Source organism: Tiliqua scincoides, chromosome 13 (genome assembly GCF_035046505.1).
Source record: "Tiliqua scincoides isolate rTilSci1 chromosome 13, rTilSci1.hap2, whole genome shotgun sequence".
Lineage (NCBI taxonomy): Eukaryota > Metazoa > Chordata > Lepidosauria > Squamata > Scincidae > Tiliqua > Tiliqua scincoides.
The window spans coordinates 3,380,762-3,396,531 of record NC_089833.1 but is presented as its reverse complement, the minus strand read 5'-3'; the positions used below and the strand labels follow the sequence as shown (position 1 = coordinate 3,396,531).

Genomic DNA, 15,770 nt, shown 5'->3' with positions numbered 1-15,770 from the left:
AACTTGCAGCCTGACTTCTGTGCACGCTGGAATATTCTCAGAATTGGCACAGGGAGAAATCCCCCCCCCCATCTGTTGCTTCCAGAACAACGACCGTTTGCCAAATCAACGCACTGTGAAATTTTCAGACTCAGGAACTCAATCAGTAAGTGCCGCGTTCAGTTCAGTTAGATGAATGCTTCTGATCGATAGCCCACCTTGTCTCTAAGTCTCAGGGCTCGTTGCACCAATCAGAATCAATGGGGCGTCTGCCAGCGAATATCTTAATGGACTGTATCCTTTGAAACTAAATACATCTGTGCATTCATTCATTCATTCATTCATTCACTCTCTCTCTCTCTCTCTCTCTCTCTCTCTCTCTCTCATGCATGCACTAATTCAACAATTTTCACTTTTCATCTAAATGAGCAAGGCTTCTCCAAAAGAATGTCAAAGCAGAATGTCTGCTCTTGTTTTGCTGATTTGGGGGCTTAAAAACAAAATCAAACCAAGAAACCACCTTTAAATATCTTCTACTTGTTGAGTTTACATTTCTCTCTTACTAGGAAGAGCTGATATAAATTAAAAAGATGTGACCCTTCGAGATGCATCCCAGAAGTCCCTGCCCTCAAACTGTGGATTTTGCAGCCCTCCACAGGCTGCTGGGGGGAAGGGAGGATGTTTTGGAGGGTTGCTAACGGAGCCAACTGCCCCCCCTTCACCCCATAGCAGTTTCGATCTCCTAGTACGAAGAAGTCCCTCAATCAATCCCACCCAAAGTCCTGCCCTGTCATCTGATAGAACTTCATGTTGAAAGGTCTGTAAAACTCCTGGAGGCGTTGGATGACCTCTGGGTCAATTTTGGGATGCGGCCGCCCTTTGGACTTCCCCAAACACCGCGGTCTGCTGCTCCCTTCGGGCTTCTTCAGGCAAGGGAACCCCTTGGTCTCGTTGAAGTAGAAGTGTTTGTCCGTCACCACCCGTTTGAGACCCAAAAAGTCTTGGACGCGGCCCATCTCCCCCGCCGGGTCACTCACAAGCCTCTCTCCACTGACGAAGAGAAATTTTGACAAAGGGAAATAGCGGAGCCAGTTGTCCAGGTGTTTGGCATAAATGCCAATCCTCACAGCACTCCAGCTGGTGTCAATGAGGCCCGTGCTCAGGTTCTTGAAGGCCAAGGCCTGGAAGCTCGGGATGCTGGGGCTCTTGGAAAGAGTCTGTGTGTAGTCGGAAATGGCCCGTGTCACGGGGTTGCGGACTACGACGATCAGCTTGGTGTCTCTGGACATGTTGTAAACACGCCGAGGTGCTTCCTTGGTCACAAAGTAACTAGGTGTTTTCTCCATAGTGATCTGTCCCTCTAAAGTCCGTGGCATCAGGTTTCTGTGAAGAGGAAAGACATAGATAAGAAACCACCCAGCTTCGACTGTTTCACCCCCTTGAGGTCTGTCAGCTCTCAGAAGACCACCAATTGAGGTGGTGAGTCTAGAGTCTCAATGTGTCTCTCCCCCCATGTGAGGCCGATCCCACTCCCTCCCCCCTTACTCTGTCATCAACCATGGATCAGGAAGGACTCCAAAGGAGCTCTGAAGGGCCCTGACATGTCAGAGACATCCAACAAGCACATGTTCGGAGTTACTCCCAGGTAAGTGTGTATTGCAGCCTTATAGCACAATCCTACCCATGCTAACTCAGAAGTAAATACTATTTAGGATTGTAGTCTTGTAGTCTTGTAGGATTGTAGTCTTAGAGCACAATCCAAACTCTGCTTTCGGCCAGTCCAAGTCTCTTCCATTGGTCTGGGAGTGTCATGAACATGCCATAAAGCACATTCATGACTACCAGCCTCCTCATGCCAAATCCAGGTCCCAGGCTGGTAAGTTTACACCAGCTGGGTGTGGTCAGCACGGGGGTGGGGGCAGACAGCTGGGGGGACCAGGCTCAGGAGAGGGGTGGGGCTGGCCTCCGGCACTTAGACCAAATTCTAACCCCCCTCCTGGGCAGCCCTGCATTACACCAGGCTACTCGGATCTGCACCAGCGATTTAGCTGGTGTAAAATCCAAATAGCCCCATGGGGTTACTCCAAACTGCGCTCTAGCCACCTCCAACCCTGTGCTGGACATGATGCAAGCCAGTTGGCCTGCCTGCTCCACTGCAAGATGGGATTGGGCTGCCCGTTAGCTTAGCAAAGACTCAGTGACTACCCTTGTAATTACTCAGATGGAAGGGAGGAGCCCCCAAATTATCTTTGAATTTTCCTTGAACAAAATGGCTATGATAATGTAATTACGAAGTATCCAGTTAAGGATGTTGTCCTTCTCCCCAGTCCCTCCCAGTCATCCCAAAGATAAGAGGGGCTTTATGTTCCCACAGCACATGGAATATTTTTGTACCAATGGACAAGCTATGCATTGATTGAACTTTAGATATCATTAGGATAGATCTTCATCAAGAACGGTTCTGCTTTTGCACGTGGTTGCATTTCACAAAACACATTTAACCTACACATAGGAGTTTAGAAGCCAGCCGCACAACTGGGTGCCATGCGCAGAGCAGACCAGAAGATGACTTCATGCCATATCCAGATCCAATGTCACGAAACCAAATCACCTTTCTAGATGGGTGGTTGGCCGACGGTGGCCATTTTGCTAACCAATTACGGTTCTCTGTAGAATGCACTTTGCACATTAAGACAAGGACTCTTCAGTCCTCATATGACGTCTCCAAGCTATGATGTCACTTTGCGGCTCTTAGCTAAACTGTCTTTGGGGGAAAGGGGACTTGCTGAGAAGCATTTGCCAAGATGGAAACAGCTCCAGTGAGTGCAGCACCATCAAGCACAGGTTGGTCAACAGGAAGTACCACACAGATATGTCCTTCCTAGCACAGTGTTGGTTCGTCAGCCACCAACATGTCCATGTACCATTTTCAACCAACAAAAGTAGACAGGGGCAATTGGAAAGGTCTCTGTACACCCTGTGAAATTCACCACCCACCCCCCTCATTCTCTGAGCCCCCACTCCCCTTGGTTCCATGGGGCTCTCTAACCTCTAAAGCTTCTTTGCTGGTCCACTTTCCTCCTCTAGCCAGCCACAGTCCTTCATGCTCCTGTGCTGTGGGCATGAGTAGACACTTGCAACTGGGTTTGGAAACATGCAGTTTCCAAACTGCACGATGTCTCCTCTCTCTCCAGGGTCTCCAACTCTTCAGCTGTCCATCTCCTCCACCCATGGTCCCTTCACATCCCTGGCCTACATTCTTTCTGATCAGATTCTTATGCGCTGGGTCATGCCAGAGTCACATGCGGCAACCTGGAGGCCCCCCACCCACAGGCAGGCTGCAGCATTCTGAGCCAGCTGTCAATTTTCAGTAGGGCACATGGCATCGTAGAGCACATAGAGCACATGGCAATAATCCAACCAGGAAGTGATTGAAGCATGGCTGATCACAGCTACATCGGCTTCCCCACTGTGTGGGTCCTAGGAGGAAGGATGAGATGGGTCACATCTCTCTCATCTCATGTCCATCGAGTATCCTATCCTTCATCTACTTTCAGATTCCTTTAGAATGTCATAATGCTTCTTTCTTCTCCCCACACTCACACCCCATGCCCACAGGTTCCACATGTCGAACATTCACACTGTGTGTTTTCAGATCTGGGCTTTGGTCACAGGACATTCCTGGGGGAGGGGGGGAAGGCAGAGATGGCCACGAGCTCATTCCAGCCAGTCTTCAAGAAGCAACACCATTCAAAAGCAGAGCATAAAGGCGAACCAGGCAGTTTGCTATCAATTATTTTAATGACGATCAGATGTCAACAATTAAGGAATGCTTGGGGGGAGGGGGGTGGAAGGAAGGAGTGACTATGTGTGAAATGTTTCAGATTATTTGTATTATTTTTTTTTTTGCTTTACAATTTGTGTCTGCTGCTTAACAGCTCCAGGGAGGGGATCTGGATGGGGGGAAGGGCAAACGCTCCTCTGTCTCCACTTCTCATAATGGCTTTTTGAAGAATATACTGGAAATCTCACAGCCTAATCTGGGCTAGCACTGGTGCCGTGACTGCTATGCTGGTGCTAGCCATTAAAAATATGCTGTAAAGCACATTTGCGACAACGTATGAGTAAGGCATGTATGTGGGAAGACCTGCGCCGTCCCGCTGGTGCTGGATCCGGACCTGCAGCAGGTACGTCCTGTGCCAGGTGGTGATGTCGGTGAGGGTGGAATGGAGGCAGGGAGGGTGAGGAGGGGGGTGGTTCAGACCCAGAAGGGGGGTGGGGATGCTCCAGGCCTGGAAGCCCTACTAGGGCTTCTTGAACCTGTGCCAACTATTGAGGTGGTGCAGATTCGAGTTGCCCCATTTAGCAGGCTCAACATGGGGGAAGGGATCAAATGTTCCTTTACCCTGAGGAGACCTCAAGCCTGCTCAGTTTCAGTGCTGGATACGGCGTGGGCCGTGTGGCCCACTGGTGTGGCCCACCAGTGCTGGATAGGGTTGGGCTGCCCACAACAAAACTCTAATGTAGTGGTTCTCAAACCTTTTAGCATCAGGACACACCTAAAAAAAGTTTCACTTTACCAGCAGCTCATGCTTCTGTCGCTATCATGGTGACAGGAAGCAGTACTCCTCCCGCCCCATAGCAGGTTGTTTAACCCTTGATGCACATAGCCCAATCTGCCTTGTCAGTTTTCACGACCAGCCCAAAATTGGGTTTTGACCACTGGCGGACCACAGACCCACAGTTTGGGAACTGCTGCTGTAATGCAGGGGTGCCCAAACACTGGCCCTGGGGCCACTTGCAGCCCTCGAGGCCTCTCAATGCGGCCCTCAGGGAGCCCCCAGTCTCCAATGAGCCTCTGGCCCTCCGGAGATTTGTTGGAGCCCACACTGTTCGACTTGGCCCAACTGCTCTCAGCATGAGAGCAACTGTTTGACATCTTGCATGAGCTGTGGGATGAGGGCTCCCTCCACTGCTTGCTGTTTTACATCTGTGATGCAGCAGTGGCAGCAAAGGAAAGGCCGGCCTTGCTTTGTACAAGGCCTTTTATAGGTCTTGATCTATAGCAAGACCTTCATTCATTCATTCATATAAGTTCATCTTTAATATATTCATTTATGTAAACTTATGCAAATTTTAAATGTAAATTAATTCTTCCCCCCCCGGCCCCCAACGCAGTGTCAGAGAGATGATGTGGCCCTCCTGCCAAAAACTTTGGACACCCCTGCTCTAATGTCATCAATGCCAGAATGCAAAGGAGGGCACAAGGATGCAAGTCTCTTGTTGTCTTGTGTACTCCCCAAGGCATCTGGTGGGACAGTGAGATACAGGAAGCTGAACTAGATGTCCTTTTGGGGCTCTCTTATGTTTTCATGTTCTTAATGGCTGGTCTGCTCGTGCAATAGGGGGCAGCAACAATCTCAGGCGGTGGGAGGCACTGGACTCGGGGGGTGCCCCATATTGCACTTCATCCCTGCTCACCATTTCACACCCACCTACCACATCCTGCTGACTTTCTTTGCAGGCCGGTCAAGACAGCAAAAGTGCTGTGGGGCCAAGAGAACAAGCATTTGCTCTCTTGACCCCCCTGGGCATGCAAGTCACCTTCCTCTCTTGGCCTGGCTCCATGCTGCCTTCCTCCACCTTCTAGCTTCCTCTTCCATGCACCTCTCCCTGGGTAAATAAGACCTGTAGAGCTGGGAAAGAGAAGGAGAAATGTATGGAGGATAGTGGAATGGAAATGCCTAGAGTGGCTTCACTGCCCTCCACACAAGTTCTCTTCTCCTTCTGGCTTCACTGACTGTTTGTACAATTAGCAGTGAGTGGGAAGAGGCAGTGCATGTGGGAACCCACCAACGCAACATGCGAGGGCATCAGAGTGATGCAACCACCTCAGGCTCTGGCTGGCCTTCAGTGTCATGTGCAGTTCAGCCCCGAGAGCGAATTTCTCAGGGGCATCAATGCTGTTTGAAAGAAACATTCGCAGAAGGAAGGGAAGAGCCTGGTGGTGTTCCTTTTTCAATGACTGAGGCCCCAATCCTATCCAACTTTCCAGCACTGATGCAATTGTGCCAATGGGGGGGTGCACTGCATCCAAGGGGGGCAGTCATGGAGGCCTCCACAAACGGAACGTTTGTTCCCTTACCTCGTGGCCGCATTGTGGCTGCATCAGCGCTGGAAAGTTGGATAGAACCCTGAGTCAAGGTTCAAATTTAGGCATGTTCCAGCCTCCCTTTTGCAGCCAGTGGATGCAACATCCAGCTGGCCTTCCACCCCCCTCCCGCCAAGCATTCCAGCACGGGGAGCCCTCTTAAGCATGCCCAGGCTGGACGGCATCTCAGCTCAGGCGGCCAAGCCTCTCCAATCATCACCTTATTGTCGTGCCAATAAAAATTTACTGAGCATTCAATGGCTTTGGGGTCTTCATTGAGCGAGATGCGAGTTGTGTAACCGCTCAGGGGTTTCTCCAGAGCGCCTGTCGTCTTAGTGATGGATGGATAAATCACTCCCTGTTTACTGCTTAATCAATGTTCGGCTGCTAAAGAAGCCAACAAGAGGATGCATCTTGCTGCTGCCAGTGGCACTGGGTGGAAGCCAAAAAGCAGATGAAGCTGGAGTGAGGCCCGAATCCTTCACGTTCCCTTGTCGACTCTTCTGTTGAAAACCTGGTCTGTTTCCATGATTCAAAGTGCCCAGTAGTCCATAGGTTTGGTTTGGTTTTCAATGCAGGCAAGGAGCTTGATTGGATACTGAAGAGCCCCTGAATATTTAGGGGCTCTGTACCCCCTGGTAAGGGATAACCTAAGCCTGGGGTTTCTAAAATGTGCATCACAATGCCTTACGGCATTGCTGCACACTCATGGGGAGGACACTATGGGATGTCTCCTGTGGCCCCTCAGACCTCTCCCCTGGGCACTGCCATCTTGGATCTTGCAAGATTTGGGCACGGCCATCTTGAATCTCATGAAATCTCGTGAGATTTGGACACTGCTTCCTTACTGAGTGGCATGCCAGCCACTATTTCTGTTTCTCCTCCTCTTGGACTCCTAGAATTCCAAAACAAAGAGGGGAGCCATCAGGAGGCTCTGGACTCCCGCCAGCATGCCTAGGGTTGTCGCAAAGTGCTTTACGGTGCTTTTGCAATAGTGCATGCCAGTGTTCCACCGGTAGTAGCCCTCTTTAAGATTAAGCCATAAAAAGCAAACGAACATACAGGATTCCAGAAGTGTTAAGTCTGGGCCTAAGGCAATGATTGTCATTGTATGGCGTGGTGAGAATTCCACAGGTGAAATCTATGTCATGGGAAGGAGCACTGACTCTTCCATTTCTAGCTGGACCACAGCACCGTCAAATGGGAGAACCCGATGCAAGCCTCCGAGCACCTCCCATGGAGGTCAAGATGCACACATAATTAATCAGTGCTTTCTTGTAGCTCTTTGATGGCAGAAACTGCCTTCATCGTGAGCTGGGAGAGAAAATCCAGCACGCAAAAGGGTGTGTGCGCCTGCAAGTGACCAGCTGGGTGTCCACGAGCCATCCAGGGACTCGGCCTGGGTGAAAGAGTTTTGTTTCTCAGCCCTCTGGATCTTGCCTCCTGCTCACACAGATGAGAGCAGCTGCCACTCAGATGGGTGTGCCAAGCAAAGCGTCCGGCACAAAACAAAATTCTCTCCGGATTTATGCCAATTAGAACATGAGGACATCAGAAGAGCCCTGTTGGATCAGGCCAAGGGCCTGCAATTTCACACTGAGCATTTGTTGAAGAGAAATGTTTGTTCTGATTGGGCTGACTCAATGCGCACACTGCATGGAAGAATCTGGAAGGACCACATTGAGCCACAGAATCTCAAGCTTAGACTGCTAGTCCTGATGACTGCATGCTATCTCCAGTCTGCTTCTGCATTGCAGGGAAACTGTGGCAGGTCTGGGATATGTTTCTATCTCCTGTTTGCTAGCTTCTCAGAAGGTTAGCCACTGTCTGAGACAAGATACTGGGCTAGATGGGCCTTTGGCCTGAACATCCTGATCATCCCTGATGATCTTATGTAGATCTTATATGGGCAGCTCTTACATAGGTCTTAGGTAGGCAGCTAACCCTAAGGATCTACAGTGCAGGATCAAGAGGCTAAGTCATCAAGTGAAGAGTTAACCAAACAATTAAAGCTCAAGGGAAGGACACACATGCATGAACCCACCCTCAGTGTTCTGCAGGTGACTGAACCATTTGTAGTTCTCTGTTGGACGGGTCCCTCAACCTCTAGGAACAATGGAACATCCTCACCCTCCAGTGTTGCCCTATATTTTATATAGTATATATTTTATGCTAGGCCCTCAGTTTGGCTGTACTTGTCGTAAGAGGCGACTAAACAGCCACCGGGTAGATGGGACTCGTCAGCCTGGGAAGGCAGCTCATCTGAGAGAAGGAAAACTCTGATCCTAAACCTCCACTGCCTTGTGGCTACATCCAGTTAAGGAAAAGGCTTCAGGAGTCAACCTCGAGGCAAAATCCGGAGCCGGAGTCCCTGAGGCAGTTCGTGGCTGAACACAGTCACGTTCTGGCAACTCCTGCGACGCTGCTGGAACCAACTGTATTGGCCTCTGCCTTTCCATTGGACCATTTCAGTGACGTGGAGAGGGGGGATTTGCTGCATGGGTAACAGCCTATCCTCCATACCTACTTTACCCAGGCTTCACGCACTGGAGAGGACACTCTGTTCCAAAACCACCATTCAGAGCGTGACACCATAGTCTTCCGAGACTGAAGGATGCCAACAATATTTTATATGTTATAAAATGCACAGCTACTGTATGCTGACTTGTTGAAGAATTTGTGGCCTTTCCAAATGCTTTCCTGGGTTTCTCATTGGGGGTATTCTTGGGACTAGGAAATGATTCTTTCCATGTGTGCAGGAGCCCCATGCAAAAAAAAAAAAAAAATTATATACGTTGCTCAGCAAACGCAGGCTTAGGAATGAAGTCAATCATTCTGCTTAATGTGCACTAAAATGTTCATTACTGAGTAGAAAAAAAGGAAGCCCTGATGTCATCTGAGATACTGGATATTAAACCAGACAGCAAAACCCTTTCAGCCTATCTCCAAACACACAACAGCATTCATTCATTCAGAAATGGAGGACTGTAACATTTGGCCTGATCCACCCCCCCAATAAAACACAGCCACTTCAGATTTATTTTATATGCCATGACTTTCTGGCTTTGAATAAACTGAGGAGAAACACTCTGAAGATTCAGTAATAAGTAGGAGTTTGGCTGGGAACTCCTCTTGGCGTCTGAATTTTTTTTTCTCCAGCCAAGTTGTCGAAAAGTGACATTTTCCTTTTATTTTCTTTTTTGGACAAAGAAGGCTCATTCAGACTTGATGTGGAGTATTAAGAACATAAGAGCAGCCCCACTGGATCAGGCCATAGGCCCATCTAGTCCAGCTTCCTGTATCTCACAGTGGCCCACCAAATGCCCCAGGGAGCACACCAGATAACAAGAGACCTGCAAGGCTTCCTGGGAATTGTAGTTAAGAACATAAGAACAGCCCCACTGGATCAGGCCATAGGCCCATCTAGTCCAGCTTCCTGTATCTCACAGTGGCCCACCAAATGCCCCAGGGAGCACACCAGATAACAAGAGACCTCATCCTGGTGCCCTCCCTTGCATCTGGCATAGCCCATTTCTAAAATCAGGAGGTTGCACATACACATCATGGCTTGTAACTCGTGATGGACTTTTCCTCCAGAAATTTGTCCAATCCCCTTTTAAATGCGTCTAGGCCCAATGCCATCACCACATCCTGTGGCAAAGAGTTCCACAGATTCCTGGTTCCTGGTAAAAGCTGTTGTGTCTTTCAGAAGTCATACAATTGCCCAGTCCCATCCCCTGCCTCGCTGAAGCGTGCGGCTGCACTATGGAGGCAAGCATGTCATGCTATAGTGATGGTTACGGGGGCCTATGAGAGGCAATATATATTTTCTCCTTACCTGTGCTTACCTGTGCCTTGAAATGACCCATTATTCCCCCTCTCCACCCACTGCCCACCCCCGTCGCCAATGTACCTCCTCTGGCAGTGACTGGGTGCTCTGGCAGTGACTGGGTGCTCTGGTGGTGCGTCCACAAGGGCACCAGCCATTTGTGCTGGTGACCCCGTTGTGGGTGTTTTTGCTGTGTCTGCAGGGCCCGCAGAGGGCCTTCTGCGGATAGAGCACTATTTCCGCCAGCAGAAGGCACCCTTAGGATTGGCCTTTAGAAATGCTGGAAAGCAAGTGGGAGGCATCCACACGATGACTCCTTCCCACACCAGTGGTTTTGTTTTCTGGTTGGCAGAACCCTGTAAGCTCCTTTGCCATCTACTGAATGAGAAGCGGGCAGTAACTAGATCAAACCTGTTAGTGCATTCAGAGATGGAGACGTGCCCGCGCCACAGTTGGAGATTTACCTCTTTTCACTTGCCTCCTTTTCTGTCTTTGGGAACAGGATGCTATTTATTGACATTGCTAGCTGAACAACTTTAGGAAATTTTTTTTGTTTCAAAGTGGTAGATAAACGATCTTAGCACAGGTGGGACCTCAGTATCTGCAAACGTTCTGTTCCTGGACCACCTGTGAATACCAAACTTGTGGATAACGGGGGGAGGGGTCCCTTAGAGGATGTCTAAGGCATCCTGGAGGTGTTCTGGAGGTGTTCTGAGGCATGGGAAGGTTGCACATGGAGTCTGCATACGTACTCTGTGCACCTCAGAACACATCTCAGAGGCTTCTGAGACAAGCTTCTGGTTTCTCGTATAACTGGAAGGCTCTGAGATGCATTCTGAGGCATGCTGAGGCCATGCACAACCTCTCTGCACCTCAGAACACCTGGACACAACCAGAAGGCACTTCCGGTCACATCCGGGAGGTTGGTGAGGTCCTCCACCTACAGGTACAGAGTCTGCAGCAAGTCAAATCTATGGATTCTGAACCTGCAGGTGGAGAAGATCCACTGATCCAATAATAACTTATTGGCAGCTGCTCTTCGTGGTGTCAGACTCAGGGGTTTTTCTTAGTCCTACCTAGAATTGTTTCCAGGGGCTGAACCTGGGACCTTCTCCAATCAAAAGAAGCTATTCCATCAGTGGGCTGCAGTCTGATCTTGGAAGCAACTCACAAGAGAACCCACTGCTGAAGGGTCCTTCCAAGCAAGGCCCAGTGCTCAGACCAGACCCTGATCCTCTCTCTGTAAGGACTTGAACCGCAAGAGGCTTTGTTGCCCCCTCCAGACTGCCAGCAACTTTGAAGATCACTTAGAAGACTGAGAAGATCAGGCCACTTCTCCTGCATTTTCATTAACTTCCTAATTCTGTGCCTGAAATTACCTCTGTTAATTATCGACAATCCCCTCCCAGCTCGAGTTGGGGCAGGGGGTGATGCGCCAGCCACCCATTAGACACCACTTTCAGCAAAAGCGCAGGAAACTTTAATTAAATTTCCCGTTAATTTGTATTGACCTTAAGAGAATGTCGCTGGAATGCTAAGCGTCGCCTGCAGGTAGAAGAGAAAGCCGTTGAGGGAAAGGGCGGGATAATTTAGATTTCAGGAAATGAGAGGAGGCCGGAGAAAAGGGGGTGGGCTGTAGTTCCTGGTGGAGCATTTACAGAACTCCCTGGATCCACTACCGGCCCCAAATGCTGCAGCCGTTCCTCATAGTGGAGGTGCCTCAGCCCAGTCATCATTTTGGTCACCGTCTTCTGTACCTTGCTTGGCAGGGGGAGTGATGTTCCCCAAACGTCCAATGAGCATGAAAACCACTACAACCACGTGCACCAATTACTCTGGAATTGAAACATGTGCATGTTCCCAAGCATCCCAACCCACATGTACAGAAGGCTGGGAACTGTGCCGAGGTAGATTAGACCTGCACATGAGCCACTGCGCAGGTGGGAGAGCATGAAAAACGGCTGCACCCCTTCTAAAGCTCCCTGTACATTTATTCTCCTGAACCACATGGGTCTTCCCAACAAATGCGGCTCCCTTGTCTTGGGTCATGACATGGGCACATGTTGCTGAATATTGTCTCCCCTAGCTGGCACCAGACCTCCAGCATCTGAGGTGTGTGCCCTGCTATCCGTGACCCCTCTTAGCTGGAGGAGCCAGTGATTTGCTTTTTCTTCCAAGGTAGGGGTTTCCAAAGTGTGCATTGCGACACCTTCAGGTGTTGTGGCACACGCACAAAGGTGCACTGGGATAACCCCAGTGGCCCCTCCTACCTGCTCCACCAGGTACCATCATCTTGGATCTCATCAAATCCAAGATGCCGGTGCTCAAATTTCATGAGATTTGGATGCTGCCATCTTGGTTCTCATCTAATTTGGGTGCTGCCATCTTGGATCTTGCAAGATTTTGTGAGATCCAAGATATTGGCACCTGGCTGAGCTGGGAAGAAGAGGCTGGGGAGGTGCTGTGACCCAGATAAATTTTTAGAACCACTGTTCTATGGTAACATCGCTTCTATGTCTATGTTCATCACTTCTATGTCTCCCATCGCTTAGCTGTACCCTCCAAGTTTCATCTAGTTTTCCAACAAGTGAAATCACCAAATCTGAACCATCCATCTGTGGGAGTCCGTTTCTTCCCAGCCACAAGGTCCAGCCTCATCAAATGCTCTTGAGGCCGTTTCTCATTAAAATTAATCCTTTTCATCAGCTCGGTCTGGACAGTGTCCTGCCAAGTCCTCATCTGATGCTGCGGGGCTGGAAGGGGAATGGCAGCCCTGTCGCGAGGGCCCCAAATTCCATTTCTGAAGACCCATCAGAGAATGTGGTTCTGGAGAAGCCAGAGGTGCAGGTTCATTATGAGGCCGGATTGATTTCACATCAGGTCTCCTCATTACAGTGGAGATGCAAGAGGGCCGTTTGTAATGACATCTAATGACTCTCCGGGAGCACCCGTAATTATGGAAGATAAACAGGCCTCCTCCTCCTGCTCTCTCAGTGCCCCCACTGAGATAATATAATCCACTTGAAATAAAAGAAAACACAAACCACCCTGGCCACCTACAGGGGCAACAATTGATCCTGGCAGATAACACACAAAGCAGCAAGTTTCGGACAACAGGAAAAGAGACAATGAATCAAGGACTCAAAACAACCAGGCCTTTGCCAGCCCAGAACATGCCTTTTGTCCCAACACTGTTGCAAAAAGGTGCACCTCTTAAGCCACGCTGTCCTTGCGTCCAATTTGCTTTCAAGTAAAACAAGGAGCATAAAGGCAGAAGTACAGACATATTTACCAAGCTACATGGTTTTGGGGAAAACATTTGTAATCCACCAAGAGAGGTTTCTGAGGGGTCATAAAGGTGCGTGAGACTCCACACCTGGGGCTTTAGTCCCATCAAATGAGACTCCACACCTGGGGCTTTTGTCAGCCACTGAGTCACAGACGCCTCCTCAAGGTAAAGGAACGTTTCTTCCCTTACCTCAGGGTTGCATTGCGGCTGCACGGGTGCTGGAAAGTTGGATAGGATTAGAGCACAATCCTGTGCATGACTACTCAGAAGAAAGTTCCGTTATACTCATTGGGGCTTCCTCCCAGGAAAGTGTGGATAGGATTGTAGCCCAAATAGCTATTTCTGCATGGAAGTCAAACCTTGCAAGTATTTGTCAGGCCTCCCAGTGGCGTCACTAGGGTTCGCGTCACCCAGTGCGGGATCACAGTGTGCCACCCCCCATGCAGTGGGCGGGGCAATACCCCAGGTGGTGGGTGTGGTGATGTACCATCACTCCACCCCCACTGGTTTTTTGGCTGTACCTTTTGATAGAAAAAAGATAGAACACAATCTGCATGAAATTGCGAATTGTTTGATATATAACATGATGGTATTATGGTATTATTCCTACAAACTGTTATTTTAGTTATTTTAGTAATTTTGGTCACTAATGGTGTCACACCCACCCCAGGGTGTCAACGTACTAACACCTTATTGCAGCAGTTCTCAAACTTTTAGCATTGGGACCCACTTTTTAGAATGACAAGCTGTCCAAGACCCACCAAAAGTGATGTCATGGTGGAAGTGGCATCATCGGGCAAATTAAAATAAATAAGTATAAATAAGTAAAGTAAAACAAATAATTAAATAAGCAGAAACCAGCCCTGTTCCACCAAGTGAATTTCCTCTGTAGCCTGCCTGCAATAAACCTCCCCCCCCCCAAAAAAAAAACCAGTAAGATTTTCAGCCCTACCCAGTGCCCAGTTCAATTTAAGAACTTCTGTTTAAACCAGATCACTGTCAGGATCCACCTAAATTTGCAAGTCTCAAAAAAGTTCACCTTATCAGCTGAAGCCTCGTTTTGATCCTTTTTAGTGGGGGGGGGGGCTGCCTTCTGGAGCACTTGTTAGCTTCAGGTGCATAGGATCAGGACCATTCTGGTAGTCTTGCACTCTCTTTCACCTGATCTTCCACACCAGCCAAGGCATGCTTGCTTACTCGCAAGTAAATGTGACCGTGAGGCTTAGTTTTGCTTTCCATAGGGCTCAATACATTCATCTGCTTGGAGGGAGGGACTTCCTTCTGAGGTGTTTTTGGGGGCTGCATTCATTGGAGCAGGACTATTCCAGTGTCATTGGATTCCTCTCAGCCTGCCCTTTCCGATGGACTAAGGCAAGTTTGCCTACTCACGAGTAAACACACGATACGACTCACTTTCAATTTCCATAGAGATTCATGCATTTTTTGTTCTCCTGTTTTTTGGCCATAACTTTTGAAAGAAATGAGACATTTCACTCTGGCTTTTTGCATTGCATTCTGCTGGAAATTCCACATCCAACGGTATATAATATGATGGGGTTACTCCTAACCACCACGATGTGTCACCCCCAGTGCTGGTCACCCCCCAGTGCGTGTCACCCAGTGCGGACTGCACCCCCGCACCTCCCTAACGATGCCACTGAGGCCTCCACGTGAGTGCAGCCTGACCCTCAGATTTGGCTCTTGTGTGCCCAGCCAGAATATGGAAGAGGAGAGCAACTGCACCTGTTGCCCATCGTCCCGACATCCAGGGGCCTTCTGGTCCCAGCCCGTCGGCATCACTGCAGGTGTGAAAGGTTTCAGTGAGCATCCAGTTTGTACATGGGCAGCCCAACCCTATCCAAAGCCCCCTGCACTGATGCAGCTTGTACTGAATCCTGCAGGGGAATTTTGCATGCTGGAGCGCCCTGGAGAAAGCCCCATCACCCATAATGGGGCAATTCGAACCTGTGCTTGCTAAATCACTGGCACAAATTCTCATTGCTCTGTTTCAGTGTATCAGGTCCTGAAAGGGGCAGAGGATACAGCGTGTGTCACTGCTGTCAAACCCACCCCCACCTGAGCCCGATCTGCCCACCCTCACCCCATTGCCGCCTTCCCCACCCCTGTGCTGCTCAGCACAGAATTTACCATGTCTGGCATGCACTGCTCCCTGCATTAGTGCTGATGGGAGGGCACAGGCCTTCTAACCGTCTCACTGTCTCAATGTGCTTTATGGCACATTTGTGACAGTATGTGCCAGTGGAGTGCATGCTTCACTGGCACAGGGGGTACAGGATGAGGCCATGGGAGTTCCCAGTTGTGTCAGAGTTTCCAAAAAGTAAAATCTGAATGTCAGAGATACTCCCGAGGAAAGCCACTTGCAGCTGTTCGTGGGCAGTCAAAGGCATACAAGTCACAGTTCCCATGGGTAGCTACATATTTCTTAATTCTTCGAAGGAGTCCTTGGAAAGAGCCCTTCCTGAAGACCCTTTTACATTCTGCAAACTGACTGTGTAGCCAAT

At 49.4% G+C, this 15,770-nt stretch overlaps 1 protein-coding gene across 1 annotated transcript in view; it reads right to left on the bottom strand.

Moving 5' to 3' along the window:
- Nucleotides 1-743: 743 nt before the first annotated feature.
- Nucleotides 744-15,770, bottom strand: part of HS3ST6 (heparan sulfate-glucosamine 3-sulfotransferase 6) — a 76,872-nt gene continuing 61,845 nt past the window's right edge. The window contains exon 2 of the mRNA XM_066640804.1: nt 744-1,362. Within this exon, the coding sequence (XP_066496901.1) occupies nt 744-1,362 (619 nt within the window). The remainder of the gene's footprint in view (nt 1,363-15,770) is intronic.